The 27,448-nt window shown below is 35.6% G+C and overlaps 5 protein-coding genes across 7 annotated transcripts; 3 read left to right on the top strand and 2 right to left on the bottom strand.

Annotated features, from left to right (window-relative positions):
- Positions 1-376: 376 nt before the first annotated feature.
- Positions 377-2,078, top strand: LOC130472266 (protein FAR1-RELATED SEQUENCE 5-like). Its single transcript, XM_056842794.1, has 3 exons — positions 377-439; positions 589-725; positions 959-2,078. The coding sequence occupies exons 1-3, from the start codon at positions 377-379 to the stop codon at positions 2,076-2,078; spliced, it is 1,320 nt and encodes a 439-aa protein (XP_056698772.1).
- Positions 2,079-2,863: 785 nt separating this feature from the next.
- Positions 2,864-6,650, bottom strand: LOC110782766 (probable cinnamyl alcohol dehydrogenase 1). 3 transcript variants are annotated; one of them, XM_021987005.2, is made up of 8 exons: positions 6,528-6,650; positions 6,334-6,367; positions 5,717-5,817; positions 5,509-5,622; positions 5,180-5,410; positions 3,671-3,956; positions 3,427-3,577; positions 2,864-3,310 (listed from the first exon to the last, which is right to left on the bottom strand). In XM_021987005.2, exons 3-8 carry the CDS (start codon positions 5,803-5,805, stop codon positions 3,114-3,116), a joined length of 1,068 nt encoding a protein of 355 aa, XP_021842697.1. In that variant the 5' UTR covers positions 5,806-5,817; positions 6,334-6,367; positions 6,528-6,650; the 3' UTR covers positions 2,864-3,113. The 3 variants fall into 3 exon arrangements, with proteins under 3 accessions (XP_021842697.1, XP_056699390.1, XP_056699391.1); XM_056843412.1 differs by having other exon boundaries at positions 6,334-6,639; XM_056843413.1 differs by having other exon boundaries at positions 3,150-3,326; positions 6,334-6,647.
- A 5,255-nt stretch (positions 6,651-11,905) lies between these two features.
- Positions 11,906-13,284, bottom strand: LOC130472265 (protein FAR1-RELATED SEQUENCE 5-like). The gene is made up of 2 exons (XM_056842793.1): positions 12,719-13,284; positions 11,906-12,326 (listed from the first exon to the last, which is right to left on the bottom strand). The coding sequence occupies exons 1-2, from the start codon at positions 13,282-13,284 to the stop codon at positions 11,906-11,908; spliced, it is 987 nt and encodes a 328-aa protein (XP_056698771.1).
- A 1,239-nt stretch (positions 13,285-14,523) lies between these two features.
- Positions 14,524-19,575, top strand: LOC110782765 (putative UDP-glucuronate:xylan alpha-glucuronosyltransferase 3). Its single transcript, XM_021987004.2, has 4 exons — positions 14,524-14,907; positions 16,092-16,301; positions 16,699-17,336; positions 18,386-19,575. The coding sequence occupies exons 1-4, from the start codon at positions 14,843-14,845 to the stop codon at positions 19,417-19,419; spliced, it is 1,947 nt and encodes a 648-aa protein (XP_021842696.1). The 5' UTR covers positions 14,524-14,842; the 3' UTR covers positions 19,420-19,575.
- A 582-nt stretch (positions 19,576-20,157) lies between these two features.
- On the top strand, positions 20,158-27,248 carry LOC110782763 (uncharacterized). Its single transcript, XM_021987001.2, has 5 exons — positions 20,158-20,570; positions 20,838-20,917; positions 21,001-21,176; positions 22,454-22,562; positions 26,609-27,248. Exons 1-5 carry the CDS (start codon positions 20,267-20,269, stop codon positions 26,909-26,911), a joined length of 972 nt encoding a protein of 323 aa, XP_021842693.1. The 5' UTR covers positions 20,158-20,266; the 3' UTR covers positions 26,912-27,248.
- Positions 27,249-27,448: the final 200 nt, after the last annotated feature.

Genomic DNA, 27,448 nt, shown 5'->3' with positions numbered 1-27,448 from the left:
GATATATTTTAGTGTATCGCTATTCGATGTCCGCATACGCTAAAAACGTCCGCGGAATATAATGTTAAAGTATGGATTTACCCTTATAAAAAGTCACCCTTCTTCTTCACTTTTTCACCCCAAGTTTTTACTCTCAAATTTCCGGTATCCCGCAATAATTTTCCGACGACTTTCCGGCAACACCATTTGTTGGCTCCCAACACCATTGTGTCCTGCCTCTACATCACCTCCATCACCTGAAGCCCGAGCATCACCACTCTGCCGCCCCAGGACCACCATCACCTGACGCCCACCACCACCATCGCGTGGCTTGTGCTCCACCATTAATCAACACCACCATAGCTGTCTCGAGCACCTCTGCATTTCCGTCACCATCATGGGCGACGACGTTCCTTCAACGTCGTGGTCGTCGGCCATGATGCACGCTTCGTCGCCGGAGGTATAAATTTTTTTTGTTTGTTTTTTTTGTAGTAAAGTGCCTCACACGGATGGCTAACCTATTAAATATTAAATATGAATATGAATGTTGCGAAATATTAATGTTGTGATTTTTTAATATTAAATATGAATGTTGTGAATTTTTAATAGGTTCCTAACCCGGAGATTCCACTTCCGGATTATGGTGGTGACGGTGTTGACTATAGTGATCGGTTTGTGACAAATGAAATTTTTTATGGTTTTGAGAACGCTGCAAATTGGGCAAGACAAGTTGCTATTGGATTAGGGTTCATCTTGATAAGTAGCTCATACAAAAAGACGTGAAAAGATGATCGACAATACCGGTACTTGAAATGTGACCGTGGAAGGAGAGAAAACAATTATAGGGATCCAGAGACCGCAAAACGTCCAAACACAAAGAGCAAGGCATGTGGTTGTCGGTTTATGATTAAGTGTGAATTGAACAACAACGAGTAGAAGAAAATAATTGGGTAATTGAGTTGCCTAATGATCGTGGCAGACATAACCACGAATTGATTGTGTATCCCGAGGGTCACCGCGGTGTCAGCGGTCTCAGTCAAGGTGCAAAGGAAGTTATTCGTGAGATGAACGATGCACATGCTAAGCCAAAACACATTATGGTGGCCATTAAGAACAAGTATCAAGATGAACATCCCAACATGAGGCACATTTATAACTTCAAAGATAAGATTAGACGAGAAGGTTCAGAAGGGAGAAACGTGGCTGAGCAGATGTTGCATCTAGCGAGAGAGCACGGCTACATAAACTGGGTTTCATGTAATGATCGTTCGAGTAAAGTCATTACTTGTGCCTTCTTAGCTCACCCTGCAATGGTGGAGGTGTTAAGCACATATCCACTTGTTATTGGATTAGATTCGACTTACAAGACAAACAGATATGGATTTCCTTTCTTGGAGATTGTTGGTGTGACACCTACAAATCAGAATTTCTTGATCGCCTACGCATTTATGAAAGACGAGACGGCAGTGAGCTACCGTTGGGTGTTACAGAAGCTGAAGTTGCTCCTCGGGGAGGCCATCATTCCCACGGCTATCCTGACGGATAAAGAGGGTGGTCTTATGAGACCGGTCGCCGAGGTATTCCCACATTCTCGATATTTGCTATGTACTTGGCATATCAACAATGACGTGGAGGCCCGTGTATCACTTTTGTGCAACAAGAACAAGGATGTTGGTGCTGCGTTCAAGAATGGAGTATGGAAAAGAATCATGGAGGCTTCGACTGAGGCTGAATGCGAAAGTGCAGTTGTAGTCATGGAGGATCGTTATGGAAGATGGCCGGCCGTCCTGGATTATGTTCATAAAACATGGCTTAATGATCATAGGAAGAAATTCGTTTTAGCTTGGACGAATGAGGTTCTTCACTTTGGCAACATAATGACTTGTAGGGTCAAGAGTCAACACTCTGTCGTTAAGAGTTGGCTTGACAGTTCACAAGGGTCCTTGGATACTATTTTTAGAAAAGTGCATGCATCGATCAATAACCAAGTTACTGAGATAAAAAAAAATGGTTTAGAGGGTTTGAGACGGAGACACGAAGCCATCAAATTGTCTCCTTCAATTCTTAACTACTTGATGTTGAGGCGTTTTTCTTCTTGAAATACTTTATGAAGAGCACAAGCTTCTTCCATGAAAGTTTGTGTAATGCCGAGATTGTAAGTATGCCCAAATTAAACGCCATTATTGTCGCGTATCATATAGTACGTATCCATGAGGTACCTATGAAGTACCCGTACCAGAGAAGTACCCGTACCCGAGAAATACCCGATACAGATACCTCATAAAACAGCCGTACCCGGCGCTTCATATGTGAAATATATCCTACTCCCCAATTAACGACACCAAAAAGTTAAAAAGCTCTTTCACACAAGATTTCAGTGATATTGCACATGAAAATGATGATCACATAAATAAGGTGGTGTTGTATACAGCAATATATTAGCAGATCTTTAGTCCCTAAACGAGTTTTGCCGGATGAAATATCTAACCTTTTTTGCATCGTGTCAGTTTGGTTTTAAAAGTTATACGATTTAGATAGAATTGTGAACTAAAATAGTCACACTTATAGTAAATCACGTTGGTTTTGAAAACGAGCAACAAAAAAACAGAAAACTACTTTTTATAATTTTCATAATTGGTTTTTTTATTTTGTAAAAAACAGAAAATTGGAAATAAAAAAGCGATACCCAACGAGCCTTAATGTATGATTTCAAGTCCAATTTGGTTAGAATTTCTCAAATCGAGTTCAAATGGGAAATCCTCCAAATCAAGTTTCAGAGAGTACTGATTTTTTACGGGTATAATTCGAGAAGTTCTTTAGAGAAAAAAGGGTTTGCAAATGTTTACTGTGACCCAGTAATAAAAATATAAAGAAAAACATACAATGATGCAACTATGAGTAATAATTTGTAATTATTGCAGAATGCATTCTACACAGTACATAGAAAATCGATCATACTAGTAATATTGTAATGTTTTCAACAAGATAGCAAATAATGCCTGATATGACCTGTTATAATAAGCTTATTCATGTATATAAATGCTCAATAAACCAAAATAAATCTGAATGTATCATTGTATGATGTGTAAGCCTGTTCAAGTATAGTATTTCGACGTTTGGCCTAGTGGAAGATATTAGTTGAGGGAGTTCTCGATATCGATCACAAAACGATATTTGATGTCCCTTTTAATGAGCCTCTCAAGAGCTTGATTTGCATATTCAATGGGAACAACTTCTACCTTTGGGTATATCTTATTTGCAGCGCAGAACTCCAACATTTCTTGAGTAACTTTAGTACCACCAGTTATGCTACCAGAGAAAGTCTTCATGCCTGTCACAAAATTGCACTAGTAAGAAATTTATATAAATAGGAAACTAGGAAAGTAATAAGAGTTGCAAATATGGCATCTGTAAATTGAACAGAATTCAGCAGTCTGAGTTGAATACCTATTAAAAGACTGGCAGGACTAAATTTCACTTCATTTGGGAAGCCCACCAGAACATAAGCACCAAAAGTCTTTAAAAGCCACAAGTATGGCTCAAACTGGTGATCTCCAGATGCAGTATCAACTATAAAGTCCAATGATCCAGCCAGGGTCTACACCATGCATTACGTAGTCCAGATTAGAACCACAAATTAAAGGCAGATTTATTTATTTATAGTACTATTATAAAGTTGAGCAATAATCACCTTCATTTGTTGTTCATCAGATGAAATGACAAAATTGTCTGCACCAAGTACGTTCAAGGCCTCCTCTTTCTTTGATATGCTGGTACTAAAAACTGTGACTTTCAGTCCAAAAGCCTTACCAAACAATACAGCCATATGTCCAAGACCACCTAAGCCAATCACCCCTAGACTTTTACCAGGTTGGTTCATATTATGGCGCATCATTGGAGAGTAAACTGTTATTCCAGCGCATAGTAATGGTGCAGCCAAATGTGAGGGATAATTCTCAGGTATCCGATAGCAGTACCTGCAAATTCAGCACAGCAAGATTTTTCAGGTTTAGGTTCAATATGTCTAAAACCTCTAAAGCACATTTACTAAATTCTGTTCACAATAACACTGATGAATTGCTCTGCCCTCGTTGTCTATTACTGCAAAAACAAAGTCCGAATGCAACCATAATAGAACTAGGACGAAGTCATCAAGTTGAAAACTCTGCGAGTCTCTGCCTCATTTCAACAGAATCATTGTGCACTTTCGAAATGCAGATGGCCTTTACCAGGGATTTGTTCTTTTTAAATTCCAGGAATGGAATTAAGTGACTATAACAGGATAATTATCAAATACGGAGTACTTGGCACTGAATAGGCATGAATAAAAACTGTAATACCTGATAAATAACACACTGCTAAACTAGTAATCTGGGATGAACTAAATATATCAAACTATTAAAAAAATTGAAGTTTACAGGTGTGTTAATTTTATTATTAAAAATTTCAAATGCTGAAAAGTAAACCAAACAAGAGATAATTAAAGGCAGAACCAACAATTTCTCATGTAAATGTCCCTATTGGTAGCCTAGAACTTGATTATAGGAATGCAATGACGAGGTGCTTTTGTAAACATGGCCTGTAATACAACAAAACAAACCAGGGGAATGTCAATGGAAAGAAGCTCGGATCTTTGTTGAGATGCAATTCAGCCACCAAATTCTATTACTCCTAAATCCTAATGGATAGGAAAATGAACCCTCTAAGGAATGAAGGTAAACACTAATATAACTATGAAATGTATATAAAAGTGGTGAGTGGTTATAAACTAAGATAATTCGCCTTTAAAGTAATTGGGGGCTTACAATTACTAGTATTGCAACCAGCTAGTAAAATATATATATATATATATATATATATATATATATATATATATATATATATATATATATATACAGTTATGTGTAAATATGGGTTGCATAAGTGCTTTTATATCTAAAAACTTCATTCAGACAATCAGGCTGCAAAAATTCTGACTCCAACCGTCTACGAAACAGATTAGGACTTCCCCACAAGGTTGTGTTGGGACTTTAGATTATAATCAGGACAAGCAAGTCAAAATCCTCAGATTCTATATGAAGCAAAACTACCTTTAATCTATCTATATGAAAAAACAAGATGGAGCTAGAGTTTCTGTGAATAATGAATCAAATTTCTATCTTAATGAGAAAGGAGGAAATACCAAATACATGAAACCCACCTTTCATGAACAACAATAGAGCTAGAGTAACCTCCTTTTGTGATTGTACCATCTGAATCAACTCCGTTAAACGTAAAGACTGATCCTTTTACACAACTAATCTCCATCCCCTCATTGCAATACTCACAGTCTCGGCATGAGTTGACATAAGTTCCCACTCCAACATGATCCCCAACTTTGAAACGATTCACATTCGCCCCAACCTCTTTCACTGTTCCAACAATCTCATGCCTTAACACAACAAACAAACACAACTTGATCAGATCCAAATGCCTAATTTCAGTGTTTATATACATATATATATAGTATTCCACAAGCTAGCTACATACCCCGGCACCACAGGATACTTGGCATCTCCGTGAAGGTTCTTTGTCCATACCACATCCGCGTAACACACTCCACAATGTGTAATTTTAATTGATACATCATCTGCTGCAACTGCCCTGTTAGGTACATAAAGTTTAGTACATTATCGAAAACCTCTAAAACAATTAAAGGAGTACCCGAATATGCAAAACATGATACCCTTCTTGGTACCTGCGATTAAATTCATAAGGTGATAGCACTCCTGATGCATCTCTAGCGGCCCATCCTAGGCAATTCACATGAGCATTCTCAGAAGCCATATTCAGCTAATTCTGTTAACAGTAATAAGTAGCAAAATCAAATTCAAGTTTAATGTGACATTAAAATTTTAACATTAGTGATCAGTTTCAATTTTTAACCCTAGACTCTAATGATTTATACAATATGTTACAACTACAAGAAACAACATCATGTACATTATTTACAAATGCAATAAACAACACCATCACAATTTAAAGACTTCTCCCAAAAAATGACAGAAATCTTTTTTATTGAATTACTCCGTACTAATCGTCATCTTGCTTTAACAAAATTAAAATCAAATATTCATATGTCCGGTTTTGTTAGAAAATATACACCAGATATTCATGGAAAGCATAGTATTACGGAGTATATGATAAATCTGAATTATTCCCACTAAAATCAAATTCTTAATTATATGTTTTTTTGATCAAAATATATAAAGCCATAATCCAAAAGAGATTTGCAGAAGTGAGTAAAACAGTATCACTACCAAAACTAAAGTGAAAGAGTGCAATAAATTAAAACAAAAATCATAAGAAACAAACCTGATATTTTAACGGTGTGAGTGAAGTGCAAGATCTGCAAATAGAGTAGTAAGGATTAATTAGATTAATAAAATTAATGTTGATATTAATATTTATAGGGTTTTGGAGAAAGAGAGCAGTCGTTGGAGGGCGTCAATTGTTCAAATATGCCGTGCTACAACCGCTGACTGTTCGCTGTCGCGCTATGTGCTCACCGCTTCCAAGGAAGATGAACATTCTTCGCGGGGATTGGCCTCAAAACACTTTAACAACAACAACAACAACAAAGCGTTAGTACCAAAATGATTTAAGGTCGGCTAAATGAATCGTCGCAGGAGAACGTCTGTCACCAATCAAACTAGAAAGGAGCACTTTAAAGATGAAAATATGTGACGAATGATCCAATGAGCAGATCACCAGATTTAGACTATGTTGTATTTTCAAATAATATAAGTTCAGTAAATATAAGTTTATTTCTTATAAAATAAGTTCAGATAATATATTTAAGTCAAAATAAGTCTAATAGTACAGAGACTTAATTAAAGCCAAGTTTGGTAAAACTAGCGGGTAGCGGGGCCAAGTTCGGTAAAACTATCGGGTAGCCGTGAATAATAGTGGATAGTTGTCTAAATAGCGGGTAACTGCTTTTAGGCTATGCTCGGCAAAACTAGCGGTAGGGGTAGTTGTAGGATAACGGTTAATAGTAGCGGGTAACGATTAGCTGTCAAAGTAGCGGGTAACTAATATAAGGCCATGTTCGGCAAAATTTGAGGTTGTGGGTAGCGGTTAGCGGTTGAGTGGCGGGTAGTGGTTAGAGTAGCGAGTAGCGAGTAGCGATGAAAAGTAGCGGGTAACGGTTAGTTGTCAAAGTAGCGGGTAACTAATATGAGTGTTCGATAAAAGTAGCGGTTGATATTCTAAAATATAATAAAAGCTAGAATATTGTTTAAAACTAACAGATGGATGGATGGATCAAATGATGGATCGGGTGACGGGTTGGATGAAGCTCCATCCGAGTCCGAACCGACCCATCACCCGATCCACGCGCCAGCCGCTTAACAACCGTGTTTTATCTTGTTTCAACCATAAATTCGGTTCGGGTTGTTCGAATATCCGTCGGACTTTGATGAAATTGTCACCCCTAATTTGAAGGTTGAAAAAATATACAAAATATATGTTGAATTAATATTGAATGTTAAAGGGGTGAAGTGGAAGAGGTTAATGTGTATATTGGACTATTAGTAATTGATGTTGAATAAGGAAGATGAAGTGGAAGGGGAATTAAAGTTGTAAAACATAGAAACAATAAATAAATAAATAAATAAATAAATAACTAATAATGAATTGATGAAAGAAATGAGAGGTGACACATGGCTTCCAATAATCTATGGTGGCACATGGCTTCTAATAATATATAGTTATCATTTTTAAATACTAGGTATAGATGGTCATTCATTATTCCATTTTTTTGCCATTAGTTTTCACGTAGTATACGATAAATCCCTCTCTTTAATTTATTAGAATTGTGCTCCCTCCGTCCCATATTTACAGTCCCCTTGACTAAAAACACGGGTTTTAAGAAATATGGAATATAGTACAATAAAATAAAATAAAATCACTAAAATAGTTGTTCTTTAGGCGTGAATAATTGAATATTTGGTGTCTAGCTTGGATCCAAATTCTTTGTGTTTCTTTTTTACTTTCTTTGATGGCTGCTAGTAATTGTCATATTGACCTTTTATTCTCTTTTACCTTTTTCCTTTAGTATTAGTGCGATCAGGATCAAGCACAATTGTTATTTCAAAATTAGGTGATTCCCCTTCTTGTGTTTCTCGTTGTGCTTCAGCTTTTGCCTTTTTTTGTTCTGCTATCTTTGCAGCTTCTTCTTTGGCCTTCTTTTCTTCTTCATTTTTTATGATATCGTCAACTGCTTTATTATCTGTTTTAAAACTCTCCTCGATAAATTTTCCGGCCTTTGCTATCTTATGTCCTTTTCAAGATTAAGTTATAGTATTTGTAATCCCCCGTAAATTTATAAATTTTATTAATATATTTTAACGTATATTATTTATATTTAAATAGAATTTATGAATTTTAGTAATAAATATATAATTAACGTATATTTATTTTATTTTAAGTACGTTCTAAATATTTAACGATTTTTGAACTTGATTATATTTATATATTTAATGTATATTTAATTTTATTTAAATATATTCTAAATATTTTAACGTTTGTGCAATCAAGAATAATTTTAGAATATTATGTTGAAAAGAATTTGAATTACGAAAATCGATTGAATTTAGAAAACGATCCTATTCAATTTTGAATTTGAATCATAAAAGCCAAATCCTATTTCTAGCCCATTTTGCAAAGCCCAAACCATAAACCCAAACAAATCCTACATTTCCTTACTCTACCTCACGTAAAAAAAGAAAAAAAAAAGAAAAGAGAAACCCTCATCCTCCCTTGCAATCACGTGAAACCCCAAGACCTCCATTCTCTCCTTCTGCCGTCGTTGCTCCCCTCCACGCCGCTGTCCCCGCCGTTGCCCAGCCGTCGCGCCGCCGGTAAGCCGTTCTCTCCTTCTCCTTCTTTCTCTCTTTCGTTCTCTAAACTCTTTGGTTACAGTTTCTTGCACACCCCTTAAACGTTGTTGCTTGTTTCTATTGCCGCCCAGCACACCACCGTGCTCGCCGCCAGCAACCGTCGAGATCCCTTGTCGTCGCCTGACCTCTGGTCTGCACGGTAGTCTTCGTCTTCCTCTCTTTTCTTTTTCATTCTCTTTTTTTCTCTCGTGTCCTCCTCTCCTTAATTGTTTCTGTTTCGCACAGCCACCATTCGCGCAGCCACTTCACCCTGCGACCACCTGTGTGTCGCCGTGCCTCAGCTCACCGCCGTTCCGCCGCTGCCGCGCCTGTGCTCCGCCGGCAGTCTCTCTCTCTTTCTCCTTTTGGTTATTTCTTGAATCCTAAGTTATTTAAATGTTTTAATTAATTTAATTAATTTGAATTTATGTTTCTTGAATTAAATTTATGATTTTTATGATTAAGTTATGAAGTTTCAGATTATATGTTGTTGAAATTAATTTAATTATTTTCAGATTTATTAACTATGTTTAAGTTAGGGTTTTAATGAAGTTTTATTAATTTAATTCATGCTCCTTGAATATAGATTATAAGTTATTATGATTAGATTATATTTTCAGATTATATACTATGTTTAAATATAAAATTTAATTTTCAGATTATGTAATTGAATTGAAATAAGGAATTTAATTATTAAAGCATGGATTTTTAAGGTTTTAATATTCTAAAATCATGGTAGAATGATTATAAGTTATTAAAGTTATTATTTTTATGATTTTAAGTATGTTGGATATATTTTAGATTAGTTTGAAATTATTTTATATTGCTGGAAATTTTAAAAAGGGATGTTTTATTGGAGTTTAGAACGTTTTGGGATCATTAGTTTAATAGTTATTATGCTTGGAGGTTATTTAGTTAAGTTTCGATATTTGGGATGGTTCAAAATATGTTTAGGGTGTATTTAGAGCACTTTAGTATTGCTGTAAATTGTTGGATATTGATTGGGGAATTTTATTGGTTGTTTTTAGGCGGAGAATTCTTTGTAGGCGACTTTTGAATTCGTTAAAGTGGCCTATCAGTTTGTTTACACAAGGTACGTACATGCCTGTGTGCTTGGATGTGTGTTGTATTGAGAATATGATGAATATATTTATGAACTTGTTTATGTTGGAATTTCATGTTCAATGTCGTTGAATTAATGCGTTGAGCATAGAACTTTATTTATAAGAATTGAATCATGTTAGCATGGAATATTGATGCAAGCATGTTGGTTTTGTGGAACTTTATATTATTTAATATTGGTTTAGATCTTTATTGATCGTTGTTCCTCTTTAGATTTTCACTACTTTATAAGGGCCGAGGACCTTGTTTGGTAGTTGAACCTTATACCTAATAAAGGTTTTTAAATATGGATAAAGGAAGGATTAAAATAGTTGGAATTGGCTCTTGGTTGAATGTTGTGATCAATGGTTTAATTCAAAGATAAAAGAAGTTGTGTTTACTTGTTGAATATAATATTTATGTTTGATGAGTCATAACCAAGTATTAAAAGTTAAGTCATGTAAAGTGAAAATGAGTAGCAATAGCTTTAGACTGTGCACGTCTAAAGTGACGGACAACCAGGAGTTGGGGTCATGGGTAGCCTATGACTTTTTCTGGGGCCGGATTGATCACCGGTTCTATTTTTACTTAAAAGTCCCTCGATATCGCAGGTCATTGGGGTTTACGGAGTCGCGCCCGTACCTCGTCTTCCTTAGTGAAGAAGAAGAAATTTCTAGTAGACAACTCAGTCCATTGACTATTTCAATTTAAATAATGTTAATGATACAAAAGTCTAGTTCAGTCAAATATAGTCTTCAAGTCAATATATCTTGATTATCCTTGCTTATGTTTTATTTAGTACCATGTTAGGATTGTTCGTTTAATAGAATCATGTTAGGATTATTATTGATTTAGTATGTAGTACTCAGCTTTGCTGATTACGTGCTTTTGCTTGTGCATGTTGATCATGGCTATGCCTTATTGATCCTGTGATGACCCAATCTTTGGTGAGCAGTCTCTAAGGATCAATAAGCATTGTCCATCTGCAGGTTTGAAGATGTTGCATCATTGGGATCGGGAATAGAGAGCTTGTATTTAGTTTTGATTTGCTAAGTTAACTTGGGTTTGTTAATTGTGACTTTAAACTTGTCGTACTATTTATATTTCCTTATTTTCGTTGGATGATTTTTGGGATTAAACCTGTAATCAATTATTTATAAACCTAAAGTTCGTTTTATGTTTTCCGCTGCAAAATTCTGAATAAGCCGTTACGTTTTCACACGGGCGATAATGCCTTGATAATTCTCTACGTTTTATATTAAAATGTTGTTTTAGAAAAGAGAGAATTGTTGGGGTGTTACAGTATTTGTCATATAAAGTTTTAGCGTTAAATATTTAGCGTTAAATAAAATATCAACTGTATTTGTAACTATATGAAAATGAACTAATGTAAATGAAAAAAATAACTTCTGATCATATGTAATCTCCAACCAGTAAAATTTTGAGTTCACCTTTCTCCTTTTTTATTGTATCAACCCTTTCCCATATCTGTTTCTTTGCATATCTAGTCCATCTTGTTATGTAACGATTTGGAATTGTATTGATTGAAAGTAAATGCAATATTCTCATACAATGGAAGCACAACCATCCAGATTGTTCAAAGTTTTTGCATGTGCAAGTGACGGTTGAATATTCGATTTTGAATTGAACTTCTTGCCTTGATCATGTTAGATTATTTACATAAAATATAACATTATTAAAAGAACATCTATTCAAAATATTAAACAAAGATTTAAAGTTTTTTTACATGTTATTCCTTCTATCCAGACCTCAAAAGACACTGTTCTTTCAACACTTCTTATGAACTTTGCACTACTTGCCACAGAAAGCTTGAACTCTTCTTCAAAATCACGGAAAAGTAATATAGCACTCATACTTAGCTCTGAAGTAGGTATTCCTCTTGTTCAGTCAAACTCGTTCTTTTCTTCTGTTTTTCTCCATCGATTTATTGTAACTTGAAAAATACTATAGAACTCTGTTAATGTAGTACTTTTATTCACTTTAAATCCAACAGCATGGTTTGTACTTTCTCTTCTTTGTGAAGAAAGTATATCGGCAGGAAAAAAAAAAATATATTTACTTAAAGTTGTACACCATTTTTCTTTAAGAGTATACAATCTGTTGAACCAGTCATCCTTTTCCAGCTTAAAAGTGTTGATCATAGACTTCCAAGTTTCTTCAAAATCATTTGGTGTTATACACCCACTTAAACACTTGTAGAATGCGTTTTTGAAGTTTTTATCAGACTTCAATAAACCAAATCTACTGTTTGCGTTTTTACTCAAGTGCCACAAGCATAACCTGTGTATTGAAGAAGGAAAAACCCTGAAAAACAAGAATGAATACATATAGTTGCTTTCTTACAGAAATAATTACTCTTTCAAAGATATAGTTACTCTCAAAATATAATATTGTATTTTCTAAAAAGAGTAACTATATTATATTAAGAGTTACTATATGTATAGAAGGGTAACCATAGAAAATAAAGAGTAATTATATGTAAAGTTATAGTTATTCTCAATATATATTAATGTTTATAGTTATACTCAGTAACTACATGATATTTGAAGAGTAACTATAGTAAATAAAGTGTTATTATATATAAAGAAGAGTAACTATAGAAAATAAAGAGTTACTATATATAAAATGAGTAACTATTCTAATACAAACAGTGACTATATGTAAAGGACAGTAACTATATATATATGAAGAGTTACTGTGATACCTGTTCTATTCCAGCAGCAATAGTTGCATCTTGGTCTGTGAAGATTGATATTGGGTGCTTTCCTCCCATAGCTTTCAGAAAAGTTTCAAACACCCAAACGAAAGAATCAGTTGTTTCATCCCCAACGAAAGCACAAGCAAACATTGTGTTTTTCCAATGGTTATTAATACCAACAAATTGAGCACATATGAGACTGTACTTATTTCTTCTTAATGAAGTATCAAAAACTAGTACATCCCCATATATTTTGTAATCTTCTCTCATCATTGAATCCCTCCAAAATAGGCACTCAACTTTTCCTTCATCATTGAGTCTTACTCTGAAAAAGAACTCAGGATCTATTAATTGTAAGTCATACAGTTTGTTCACTAGTGTTTGTGAATCCTTGCCATCAATTTGCTTATTTTTTAACTTGTAGCAGTAGTTTAGATGATCAATCATCGTATGACCTACACCGTCTTCTCCATCAGTTTCTGTTGACATATATCTAAAAGACTCCATTGGTCTTATACCACATTCTGACATTGCCTCAATAGTTTCTTGCTTAGGCTCTATCATTTGTCATTCAGATCGGTGGAGATAATTACTTATTTCTCTTGTTAATGGATGATTATGAACCACTATATGCTTTTCAATTTCAAAATCTCCATTTTCATTCTTCTTTGCAAATACTTAAGCTTCACATTTAGTTCTTGTTATCGATACTCTCCTTCTCCTTCCTTTCTTCTTTGCATCTGATTGATCATCTCCAATTTCGAGTTCTTTCTTTTTAGGAGTGTCTCTTATTCCAGCAGCAGAGCAGTAGAAGTATTTTCCATTAACAACAATGGTTCATTCTTTATATACATTCTTCCCTTTTCGTGCGTTAAAACCAATAATAGCAGCATGTTGGCAATATAGATCATAAATCTCATCGGTTGTTTTCCTTGTTCTCCAATTAAACTGCCAACTAATGCTTTATCAATGTTTTGTTGTTGCTCATTATTTGGATTTTCTAAGATTGTATGATTTGTATTAATTGTATGTATTATTGAACCTGTACAGATACAAATGTTAGCATAGTTACTGTTTATATGTTATAGTTAGTCTACAGTTAATATAGTTACTGTTTATATGTTATAGTTACTCTACAGTAAATATAAGTCATGTTTATATGTGATAGTTACTCTACTGTAAATATAGTTCCTCTTTATATGTTATAGTTACTCTACTGTAAATATAGTTCCTTTTTATATGTTATAGTTACTCTACTGTAAATATAGTTCCTCTTTATACAATTCTTCTTCTATTGCGCGATTTAAATCGATATTCAAATCGATTAAATCGTCCTTCATTGTTGAACCTTGAAGAGAGAAGCTACTGGAGGAGAGAGAAATTGCTGGATGAGATAGAGATTTTAGGGTTTGGTTCAAAAATGAACGCGTATTTTCTGTTTGGGTGGTACTAAATGCAGGTAGTATTTTACCTAAATGCAGAATAACTTAAAATTACTTAAATATTATTATTCCTACATTGAGAGTGTTTGTTGAAGGGGAAGAGAGGCAGACAAGGAAGAACTAAAAGAAGGTCAAAGGCTGAATAATGAATATGAAAAAACAAGGGTATTTTCGACTTATAATTTTTTTAAGTGTCATTAATTTATTCTACATTTAGCGTTTTCTGTACTGTATTTAGTACGGGATTCGAACCTGAGACCTATCATACACAGGCCCTCGGTCTTAACCACTAGGCCAAGAAATTGTGAATACTCCTTAAAAAGGTACTCTTGGATGTATGTAAAAATTTGCGCCATCTATAATTATCCAGCAAAATATTTACGAAATTGAGTTAAAAAGTATTCATTTCTCCGAAGCCGACTTGGTCCTCCGGCCGTCAAAATTAACAAAATTATTACTGACAATTTCCCGGCATTAAACTCCCTGCTGCTCGCTTCCTACTACCCCCTACTTACAATAATCCAAGATCGATCTCATTTTCTCTCTCTTCCCCAATTTGTTTGCCTACTCTACTACAAATGCTTTCTGCTGCATTTATTTGGCTTTTTGTTTGATAATTTGTACAAAACCCAACCAACTCTTTTTAAAAAAGAAAAATTAAATCCAAGAGAAAGCAGGAAATGAGAGGTTCAATGGGTTCATCCCCAAAAGCTGTGGAGCCCCGCCATCGTCTTTCCGCTTCAGTGTTAGTCTATCATTTCTTAAGACTATTTTGATATTGAATTTGGTTTACATTGTCGGTGGATTGTTGTTCGTCTGATTATTATCAACTTTTAACTTCAATTCCAGGGTGTGTTTAATTTAATGGGTATTTCATTGTTTTTTTTTTTGTTTTGGGTTTTCACTTTAATCTTTTTCGCATTTTGAGGGTTTTTTTTTCCTTGTTGAGAATGAAGGTACAACTGTGAATTTACTGTTATGATGGCATGCTGATTATTTTGTGCGTTTTGATGTTGATCCATTTGGCATTTGGGTTTTTGATGGTTTCGGCTTTGGGGTATTCAAATTTGTACAATGTGCATGGATTGTCTTGGTTAGATTGTATGCTTGAGGAGAGAAATGGGGATGGTTTCTTGGTGTATACTCCAAATTTTGATGTTGAGCCATTGAATGTTGAGAATTTGAGGAGTCGTTTTGTTGGTGGAAGGTTGCTTGGTAAATACTCCAACTTTAAGTTTTTTGAGATTTGGCCATTTACTTCAAACAGAGGCCGATTTTTGCCTGGGAAAGGGAGGAGTAGGTTCTTAAACCCAGCCTTTCGGCAAGGGTTGAAGTCCTTGTGGCTAATTGGATTATTGGAGTGGAGCATAGTCAGTGATTTCTTATTTTCTTGCATTGGTTTGAATACACCTTTTTCACTAGCTAAGAGTCTAATAATCGGGATTGGTTTACTGGTCAGAAAAAAGATGTTATGTCAATGCTACTTTGTCACCCAATCATAGTAGCTCTAACGAAAACGGGTCATGTATAGGAATTATCCTGAAAAAAGCTGGAATAAGCTGCTCTTTTTCTTGTGTGTGTTCAAGGTTCCTGGGGAGAGGGGTGTAGAGGATCAGGGAGAAGCTGCACTTAGCTGTATGTTTATATAAAAAACATAAACTCTGTCAAGTCACTGTTGAAGTATTGGTAGCTTGAGGCCGAATGCAACTTTATTTCCAGCTCCACAGCAATGTGGTATAGGAGTTAGTGTTCTTAGCATCACGTTTCCATTAATTTCACATTGTAGAATAGGATTAGTGTACAGTGTACTTATCGGATCACAGTTAGTGTGCATTTTTATACGCGGGATTCTGAGCACTGTTTGTGAAATTGGATTTAAGACTCACCATGCCAGTCTAATTACTTATCTTACTCTTTGGTTTCTTTCAGTGAAGAGTCGAGCAAAAGAAGGTCTATGAGACATAGAGATATTAGAGATGTCGAAAAAGCATCATATTCTGCCTTTCAAGATAGAAGTTATAACTGCAAGTTTACACCATTAAAGCTCATCCTGATTGTCATTTTGATTGGAACATTTTTGACGCTCCTTCACTCTCCATCCTTACAGCATACAGAGAATTTATCAAATTCCAAATCTCAGTAAGTTTCATAATTTTCTTTCTTTCAACTGTTCCTATGAGTGTTTACTCTCTTTACATAACCTTTTTACTTTTCTTGCTCACCTTTCGCGGACGGTTCCTTTATCATTCATGTTAGCCGACTCCAAATCATTTTGGGGCTAAGGCTTTGATGTTGTTGTTGTTTGAACTGTTCCTATGTTTGTACTTTTCGTGGAAAGTCATAGTTTGTTACTCCTACAGTCCTACTTGATTCAAGGTTTTGGTTTTCCTTCTATTTGTTGTACTGTTAGGATCACTGTCCACTTCTTTAATTTCTTCTTTTGCATCCACACACATTATGTGTTTGTTTTCTGAAGTTTGTAGTTACTAATGATTATCCAATGCGATTTGCTCAAGAGGAATTTTACTGAATGCAGGATGAGTATTGTAGATATATGGAGAGGGGATAGTCATGTTTTGGACAAGCGCTATGTATCAGATCTAGCTATTAATTGGAATCACATCTCAGAAGTCATGGAAACTCTCACTGATAAGAATGAATATAAGGCTATAGGCCTTTTGAATTTCAAGGAAAGTGAAGTTGATAGTTGGCAAGAAATGTTACCTTCTCCTGAGCATATCATTTTGCATCTGGACCATGTCCCTAAAATCTTAACTTGGGAAACACTGTATCCTGAGTGGATTGATGAGGAAGAAGACTTTGAGACACCTAGTTGCCCTACTCTTCCCAGCATTCAGGTTCCTAGAAATGTACGTATGGATCTTATCGCTGTGAAATTGCCTTGCAACAAGCTTGGAAAATGGTGGAGAGATGTAGCACGACTGCACCTACAGCTTGCAGCAGCAAGACTTGCTGCGTCTTCTAAGGGGTCGTATGACATACATATACTGTTTGTTACTGAGTGCTTCCCAATCCCAAATCTCTTCACATGTAAGGAACTTGTTTTGCGTTCTGGGAATGCATGGCTGTACAAGCCCAATCTGAATACCCTAAGAGAAAAGGTTCAGCTTCCTGTTGGATCATGTGAGCTCGCACTTCCTCTCAATCCAAAAGGTAATTTTTTTTCTCCTTTCTCTGTTATTCTATTGGTATGAGGGCCTGTCTTTGGTGTTTCAAAGATCTAAAAGATCAATTTTCCTTATGCTGAAATGTTTATGTTTCAACTCTAGATTTGTAATTATGCTGAAGGGTTTGTAGCATTAGGTGAAGACCTGTCTTAGTTACATGGCAGGATTCTGGTATGTTTAACCTAAAAGAGAAAGTCATTGGCTAATAGAGCTTATTACCCCATCCAATTTGGTGAGGATGCTCTTAGTTCTTGTTGGCTCACTTTTGCATGAAATGCTTCCAGAGCTTGGACACAACTGCATGAGGTGTGTGAAAGTGCGCATGCCGTCTTAGCTAAACGACGGAGTGCTCTGCAACTGAAATTTGTTTTTTTTTCCTGTGCTGACATAAGACACACACACACACACACACAGTAGAAGAGCCAGGCAGGGTAGATAAGGCCTCAGCCTCATACACCAGAATCCCATATTGACAACTGTATTGACTGAGGTGAGAATGGAGATTTTTTGCACTCTAAAAGAAACATACTATACACTCCCGTCAGTCCCCTGTGACAAATATTGAAATTCAGAAATGCTGCTGACACTGGGAAGAGGGCTGAGAGCACTATTCTGTAAAATTGAATAAATGTAGTGAAAAGTGGATAATAAAGTTGGCCTAGTAATGATCAGGCAAGGAGAGATCAATGATGCATTATATCTTTTTTTTTTTGCTTTGGGAAGGCCGGGGTGGTTTAGTAGTTGAGAGAGAGTTGGAGGAGGGGAAGAGTGTTAAAGAAAGATGTTCACAATTTTAGTTTGTTTGACTACCATTCTTTTTAAGGTGTACCTTAATTGTGTACCTTGGCTTCTATTCCTTAACAAACCTATATTCTATGATTGTAAATACACTTTCCTTCACTCCTGAATATCTATTAGTGGTATCATTAAATATCTTTTGTGGATATTATATATGAGTCTCTTTGTATTCTGCATTCTGCATTCTGCATGTATTTACTGGATCGGATTTTTTTTGAACTGGATCTTTTGAAGCAGCCCATCTATCTACTGGAACTGCAGTCCGAGAAGCATATGCTACGATCCTACACTCAGCACATGTTTATGTATGTGGAGCCATTGCAGCAGCACAAAGCATTCGAATGTCAGGTTCAACTCGTGATTTAGTCATTCTTGTTGATGACACAATTAGTGAGTATCACCGAGGTGGCCTCGAGGCTGCAGGTTGGAAAATTCATACCATTCAAAGAATCAGGAACCCTAAAGCTGAACCAGAAGCCTATAACGAGTGGAACTACAGCAAATTCCGTCTTTGGCAGCTAACAGATTATGACAAAATCATTTTCATAGATGCGGACCTTCTTATACTCCGAAATCTAGACTTCCTATTCGGGTTGCCGGAGATTTCTGCCACAGGAAACAATGCTACTCTTTTCAACTCTGGAGTTATGGTAATTGAGCCATCTAATTGTACATTTAAGTTATTAATGGACCACATCAATGAGATAGAATCCTACAATGGTGGTGACCAAGGGTATTTGAATGAAATCTTCACATGGTGGCATCGAATTCCCAAGCGAATGAATTTCTTGAAGCATTACTGGGAGGGTGACGAGCCTGAAAAGAAAGAGATGAAAACCCGGTTATTTGGTGCAGACCCTCCAGTACTTTATGTACTCCATTACCTTGGGTTGAAACCATGGCTATGCTTTCGGGATTATGATTGCAACTGGAATAATGAATTATTGCACGAGTTTGCTAGCAATATTGCACATAGAACTTGGTGGAAGGTGCATGATGCAATGCCTGAAAACTTGCATAAATATTGTTTGTTAAGGTCTAAGCAGAAGGCATCATTGGAGTGGGACCGAAGACAGGCCGAGAAAGCAAACTACAGTGACGGCCATTGGAAGATAAAAATCAAGGATCCCAGATTGGAGACATGCTTTGAGGATTTCTGCTTCTGGGAAAGCATGTTGTGGCACTGGGGTGACAAGAATTGGACCGACAATGCGACTACTGTATCTTCACCACCATCAGGGATTAAAACAACATCTCTTCACTCTTTGTAGTATTTTCAGGGTCTATTTTTGCCCATCTCAGAAATATAATGACTCACATATATAGAATACAGATTGACAGATACAACTTATTTTTCGCGTGTAAATTCTATACCGAGTATTTTTACATATTTATCCTGTCGAGCCGAGAACCAAACTTTACTGGTATCCACCTGATTGAGCTTGCTGAATCAGACCCTCTGAGGTCTGAAGTTCTAGCCAGTACTTACCTGAGCAAAGAGCATTAAGGTTCTTTTATTTCTTCTTCTTTTTGTTCATGAATCTGGCATACTTCGTGTTTCAAATGAAAATAATATTTTTCTGCTTTACAATAAGAAAAGATTGGAAATTGGACAATAATTGAATAAATAGAATTTTCAGTTTTAAAAAAAATTACTTTGTATATATATATATGTGCATATAACTCCTAACGACTACAATAAGCATCAAAAATACTTTATAAAATAAGACGGTAGATTAAGAATTATGTTAAAAATGGTGTATTTTGAGAATTTTGACATTTTTAAACATTTTCTATGGAAATATCTCTACTACTTGTATGTTTTAGATTAGTTATTATGATTTATGACGAAATCATTTATAACTTAATATTTTTTTAAGAAAAAATACATTAAAATTATGATAGTCTTCTCTCAAAATTGTATATATAAGGTAATAACATTCGTAAATCGATGGTATTAAAATTTGATACTCTATCAATGCTGAATTTTCATTTTGACCTTTTTATTCTTCGTAACCCTTAAACTTACGCTTCTTTCACAGACTAATTCACTGTTCTCAAACTCCAGCAAAACAACCGAACCATCCTTAAAATAACACTTCCACTTCTACAAAAAAAATGGATTTGATAACCTGGAATTTTAAGCTTCCTCCAATTTCTCCAACTAATTTGAACCGCCCAATATTTAACAGCAACAAGGAGAAGCTATTCTTTGGATTTTGCAACTACCCTTTGCAATTCAATTATGTTAGGAACAAACCCTTTTCAATTTTAGTAACACATGCAAAAAAGAAGAAGAATTCACAGCTTGAATCACCAATTCTTCAACCAAACGTCAATAGAGAAGTTACTCAGGTTGATGATGAACAATTAGAAGAATTAGAAGAAGAAGACCTCTTAATAACTGACGGTTTTGACCAAGGTATCCCCACTTTTTCAATAGTTGCAACACTTTTTTTTCATAACTTTGACCATTAATTAATATCTTTAAGCACCTACTCGTATTAGTTACATTTATGTATAAACAAGTTGTGATTTAGAAAATGTGCATTCTGGATATCTGGGTGAGATAGACTTATATGTTAGTTTGATTATTTGTTAGTAATTGTTAATGTTTCTATGTAATTGAAGTAAGCCAAATGGGCTGATGTTAAATGGGTTATTGTTTTCATTGTTTGATAATTAATAGAGGAATTCCTAGATGATGATGATGACGATGATGGAGGTTACTTTGAAGATGAGTATGATACTGAGAATGCTGAAGTTTATGTAAGCTCAATTTATTTTAGGTATTGTAAATTGTAAATGCCTTGATTTGATTGCTTTTTGGCTGAATTGAGTTTTGGTTGAAGGCTGGAGATGGTGCCGAAGGCGGTGGGATATCACTTGCTGGTACATGGTGGGATAAAGAAGCATTAACAATTGTTGAAAATGTAACTGAATCCTTTGATGGTGACTTGGGAATATATGCCTTCAGAACTCTAGCAAATGCAATGATTCAAGTTCGGATAGAGAAGCTTTCGACCAAGTAATCATCTTATTAGGTTTATATCTTGATTCATGAACTAAAATCTGTTATTTTTTGGTTTAAGTAGTCAGGAAAGATCTTTCTAAATTTATCAGAGTCCGGTTTTATATTCTTTGTAGTATTCTTGTATCTATGTGTTTGTTTGGTTGAAATAAAAAAGCCATGAAGTAGAAATTTTTGGGGTTGACAAATACACAAGAAGTTGCACTCCCGGAAGTTCTACTTCCCACTGTATAGAGGAAATTACTTACCTAGTTTCCCCTAGGTAAGTAGAAAATTTTGTTGGAAATTAATTTCCTAGGATCAACCAAACAACAATTTTATTTACTTCCTAGGAACTGGGATCCATGGGAAAATAGAAGCATTACTTCCTACGTTCAACCAAACGACCAGTCGACCACTATATCTAGTATCATGGACTTGGTGTTGTGGTACTTTGAAAACCCTTGTTTATATTAGGTGTTGGCGTTTTCAACAATCTGGATGATGGTCTTATGCTCAAGATTGGTTCTTAGGCCATCAGAATCTGATGAGAATAAGGGATCTTTGGCTTACCTTCTAACTTGAGAATATTTGCCTTTTTGGAATATTGGCTTCTCATCCTTTACCATTTCCTCTGAGTTTTAAGTTTTTAACTTTAAAGATAACAGTTAAGTTCACTAAGTAAGTGATTCATCTGAAGCAAAATAATAGTATTTGTCTAATTTCATTGAAATTCAAGCATCTCAGTTGCTGAGCTACCTTTTCATTAGCCTTTTGACCAAATGAGATGGAGAATTTTCTTCTTTGGCCCATGTTCTCGATGCATGTTATTGTTTATAATTGCAATGTTGCATAACTTACTGGAAGGAAGAAACACCACCAGAAGAAGGATCCAACTTAACGCGGGAGAGTTAAAATGAGGATTGCTGTGAGAAAATTTTTGTTTGGTGGTGTAAAAAAGCATGAGAATAATTGTTTCGTGCTTGTGTGGAGCAAAAGCTGTTTGGTGTCCTTCTGTAACCTGTTTTCGCGTCATTGCGTTGCTCTTCCTTTTAAATCTAAGAAAGAACTTTATGCCAAAGAGATGTCTTCGTGTATAAAAACTTTAAGAATTTGTTTTCATGCGTATGAAAGGAGAAAGAACATATGGAAGTAGATTGTTCTCTTTTCATTTTTGTTTACCCAATTGTTACTTTGTTAGTTTAAGTCTACTATCTGAATTGTTTTATTGTAGTGTCGTATATCATTATTGCGAGGCTTTGATCTAGGAGAAGTAACATCACATCATTTTACAGGTATGGTTCTCCGACCATGTCTGATATTGAAGCATTCTCAAAAGCCTACAGGACACGGCTAGATGAAGCAGAACTATCAAAAACTATACCCGAGAATATATCAATAGAGGTATTTTTTTCTGCTTTTTGACTTGTAGAAATTCTCCAAATTTCCTTTAGAGAACCCTTCTCTAGTTTTAAATAAAACTGCTTGGACAAGCTATTTAAAAGGTCTTTGGTTGCATGAGGATGCTTGTATATTCATAATGCATGCTACTCAGTACTCGCTATCTTCTTCATCTAAAATATCTGTATTTAAAAATCCATTCTGTATTTCTGTATTATTGTTGCATAAATAAAATGTGGCAACCAGTAATACAGATTAGTGTTGCGTCAACATTGATGTTATCCCAATGATTTGTTGAAGGCAATAGAGGAGAGTCGGATCGATGCATCTTTACCTCTTACCTTTTCTGAGGGGATCTTTACCTCTTACCTCTGTGTTAACAAGGAGGCTGTTTACGAGTATAAAAAAACCTTAATAAAAAAAAGAGGCTGTTTCTGATAGACTCTTCATCTAAAAATTTACAACTATTCTATTACTTCACACAAAGTAAGATTGTGGACATTCCATTGTAATCCAAAAATCAAAGAACGATGTAATCTAGCTTTTCCCTTTTCTATTTCGGGAAAGACAACCTATTTATTGTTTTCTAAGCCGACAAGGCTCACATAGGTCATTACTATTGTAGGTCAAAACGCCAAGTCTCTTACCAGATTTTTCTTGTAAAGTTCAATGAAGGCATGCAAATTTACAGTGCTCATACAACCTATCACCTATGGCAAGCCTGTGGAAAGCAATCTTTTACCTGAATTGGATATCATGCTCTGATCTTTTTCTGAAGCGGTTATCATGCAATGATCTTTCTCAAAAGTGAGTTAATTACCATCTTTAACCATACTTACCACACTTAGGAAAATTGCATCAAGATCTGGAGCTAAAACTTCAAAACTTTGTACCTTCTCTGTTTGAGTGACCCCAATACCCTTGCCTTCACAGTTCAGACTGTACAATAGCTCCATTCCAACTGGAATTTAGATGGAACTATACAGTGTGCCGAAGATATTAGAATTGTTTGTCATGTGGCTAGTATAAGCCAGTGTATAAAAAAGCGCAAGGCGCACTAAAGCGATAACAGTCCGAGAGCCTAAGCGCAGCGCAAGGCGCGCGCCTCATCGGAGTGAATCGCACTTTTTTAAAATTGAAGGTTCCTTTACTATTATGCATATATATATATATGTGACTAAAAGAGTATTTAAACCACAAAATTATATAAACATCAGATTTTCTTCCCTATTTATTCTGGAGATGGGGTTTTCTTAAAGATTCTAGAATCAAGTGTCTGAGCATTCAAAGAGCTAGAGCCGGCTGCTGTCTTCGTCTTTTCTTTTCTTCTTTTCTTTTGGACTGTTGGCAGTTGGCCCACTTTCTATTGTTAAGGATTTATATGGTGTGGTCCGGAACACATTAACACCATAAGAAAAAAAAGCTTTCAACATAAAATAAAAACAGAATAAAGAATTTTAATAAAGCGTAGAAAAGCACGCTTCGCCTAGGACTAATTAAGTGCTTTTCCCTATCGCTTAGAAATTAAGCGCGCTTTTTCATACACCGTACAAGTGGACAACCACTACCAATCAACCAGTTGTCTTTGCTTCTAGATGTCGAAGCTTGATGTGCATAAAATAAAATCTCCTTCTTGACAAAACAAATGTGTTCATAAACTTCTGAGCTGGAGCCTTATTGACTAATTTTTCTGCACTCCTGCTGAATATGACCAAACCTCTTGCAGTTGCAACATTGAGGTTATCTTAATGGTAGCTATCTTTCTCTGAGTGATTTGTTTTTCCCTGAGTGTTGCATGTAATAAAATTTCTCTTTATCGCGGTGCTTTCATTGTAATAGTTCAAGTTTTCCCAAATCGCTGTTCTTCCGACTGCTTCTTGTAGGATTTGATTGCTTTGCCTTGTGCTTTACCTGCAAAACAATTTTAGATGAGACTCAGGTGTTCTCTTGAACCTTTTCTCATGTTAGCAATGGGCCCGATAACTCAGTTGCACTAAATTTTATTAGGTCCTTTAATTTTTAAATCATACCAACATTAGTGTTATTCTTTATTTGTTTAAAACTTCCACAAGTCTGGAAGTGTTTAGTTGTTGACCCTTTAATATTTTACTTTCTTTGACCATATTTTTAATTCTTTTCTGAAAGTATTGAGCCGAATAGAACTCACCTTGTCATCTCCATACAACCCTTCCATTCTAGAAAACATGTTCAGTTTGCGGATTGAAATTCCCATAATCTACGGAAATTTGGTGTCTGCAACAGCATCTACTACATAGGCCAAGACTTTAGCATCCTTTAGCTCAAATTTGACCAACTTCTTTAATTTATTGTGCGAGTTCTGCTCCATTCCCCCCCCCCCCCCCCTTCTTGATCAGCCCCTTCTCCTCTACCTCTCATAGAGAAAATGGCTTAGAAATAGGTTAGCCTTTATGCACCAGTTATCTTACTGTAGGCACTAGCATTGAGGTGGTTTTTGACTTAATGTTGAGGCCATATTCTGTTAAAACGTATTTGGTCTGGCCTTTAAATCCTTTGAACTCTCTTACCTCACTGTTGGTTTAGTGGAGAAAAGTGGAAAGGAAACTGGAGAAGAGACTGAGAGTGTTTTACTATTCAACATGCATATTCTTCTTCTCAGTCAAATTTCAAAACACTGACCTTAAATTTATGTAACAATAGTATGTAGAAGAAGTAGAGTTTGAAAGAAAAATATACATCTACTGAGATTACCTCTTGTTTCTAAGTGATTACAACAACAACAACAACAACAACAACAACAACAACAACAACAATAACAACAAGCATAAAGAATAAAGAGCGCCAAGAGGTGCCATGGTTCTTAGCCGCTTTGCGGATTTCTAGTTTTCTACATCTAAATGTCGAGGGTGATGGTAAATATGTATCTGTAATAGATTCCGAGCATGAAGCATAAAGTACATAATCATGTCCTTGTAAGACCTTCTGGCTTAGCCGGAGTTTGACCACTCCAGCTGTATAGGTTATATACCCTTTGGCTTGTTTGCCTCTAATGTGGAACTCAAACAAAGCAAAGCCTGTTGTTTTATTGATACAGTCTACAGATAATCTCTTTAAAGTTTCCACTCTTATAAACCATGTCTTTTAAGTCCCATGGTTTGTAATTTACAAGGACCAGGGACTAGACCTTTCTTGGTCATTCTGTAACGATTATCAACGTTCTATGGATGCAAGAAACAATCTGACAAAAGCACAACTCTGAAAGTCATGCAGACAGCCATAACCTTACAATTTGCTAGGGCAGGTCAAGAAAAATAGTCAACTCTTATGGGGCTATGTACTCGGGACTCGAATATAAGTCATGCAGACCAAGCATAATCTTGTAAGGGCAGGTCAAGATAAACAATAACTCAGATTCAATTTATTGTTTACGGGGAGGATTCGATTTGATGTACTTGAGGTGAAATGAAGAGTTAAGAGTACATAGATGTTTTGTACCATTCAATCAGGACTAATTAAGCTTGTTCTTTGTGTCGTTTTGGTGGCATTTTGTTCAAATTCTTATGTGCACCCAGGTACACTAGGTAATTTTTTCTCATTACATGAAAATTCTTATATACACCCTAGAACTATGTTCACCCGATGGTATTTTTATATCATTTGACATATAAACTCCTGGAGGTGTTGGACTTCTTTTTTATCTTCCTATTTCTTCCTTTTTCACCCTGTAATCCTCAATAAAGTCCATCAGAAAATTAAAGCATGTGTATAATTATGTTCTTCCTTTGACAAACATCTAGATGTATAATGCATTTTTCTGCGCGAAGTGGATTTATACTGTTTGGGATCTGTTTCAGTCTTTATTTTGTGGATCAGACTATGGATTGTAACTTATCTCCTTAAGACTTTTGTTTGCAGCTACATTGCTTTGAACTGAAATGTTATTCATAACTTCCTTTAGTAGTCTTATCTTGATTTGCACCAATTCACTCCGTATAAAAATATTGATGAGTTCAATTATCCAAGTTAGAATGTTTTTGAAACTAATTTTCTTCTCTTAATTTTTCTCGCAGGTGTCTTCCCCTGGTCTTGAGAGAATCATTCGTATTCCACAAGAACTTGACAGGTTCAAAGAGAAGCCTATGTATGTTAAATATGTCACCGAGGCTGCTGAGTCATCTTGCGAAAATGATGGTGTTTTCAGGCTTATTTCCTTTGATTTAGAAACAGAATGCTGTACTTGGGGGTTAGCTGATGTGAGGATTAATAGAGAAAAGGCAGGAAAAGGGAGACCAATGAGTAAAAAACAAGGTGAATGGCGGTTGACGACTCCTTTTGATTCCATTCGTTTAGCTCGCGTGTACTCTGAATTTTGATATGGTTATATTACAGACGCACGTACATTCAGTTTTGTTGATGTAGAAGTTCTGGAGTTATTTGGGATCCCCCCAACTTTTAGAATGTTCATTGAATAGAGTATCAAATAAATACTTTGATATAGCAAATCCATGTAATAGAACCGTACCGCATTTGCAAGTTGCAGTTGTAAATCATAAAATGTAAGTTAAGTTTGGGGGTTTATAAACTTCGATATGTACCTTTTAATAGATCTTGTATACATTTTTTGATGCATATGTAATTGTAATATATACTCCTATGTTGTCAAAAATGTATTTACCACCACAAATCAAGGAGTATTATTGAGTTCCACTACAAATATTGACTGTTCCGGTGTTGTAAATATGGAAACAATGGGCTTCGAATGAAGGCCCTTTTGTATGTGTTGAAGATCTTGATTGTTTGAATGAGTAGAGTCCGAATTCACCTGCACAAGAGCAAAGTCACTAGCCTCGGGGGTGTTTCCGAGGAAAGCCCCTCCGATGCCTAAGTAAGAACGATGCTCGGATTCTAGA

Source organism: Spinacia oleracea, chromosome 4 (assembly GCF_020520425.1).
Source record: "Spinacia oleracea cultivar Varoflay chromosome 4, BTI_SOV_V1, whole genome shotgun sequence".
Lineage (NCBI taxonomy): Eukaryota > Viridiplantae > Streptophyta > Magnoliopsida > Caryophyllales > Amaranthaceae > Spinacia > Spinacia oleracea.
The sequence above is the reverse complement of the archived record's forward strand: the minus strand, read 5'-3'. Positions and strand labels throughout refer to the sequence as shown.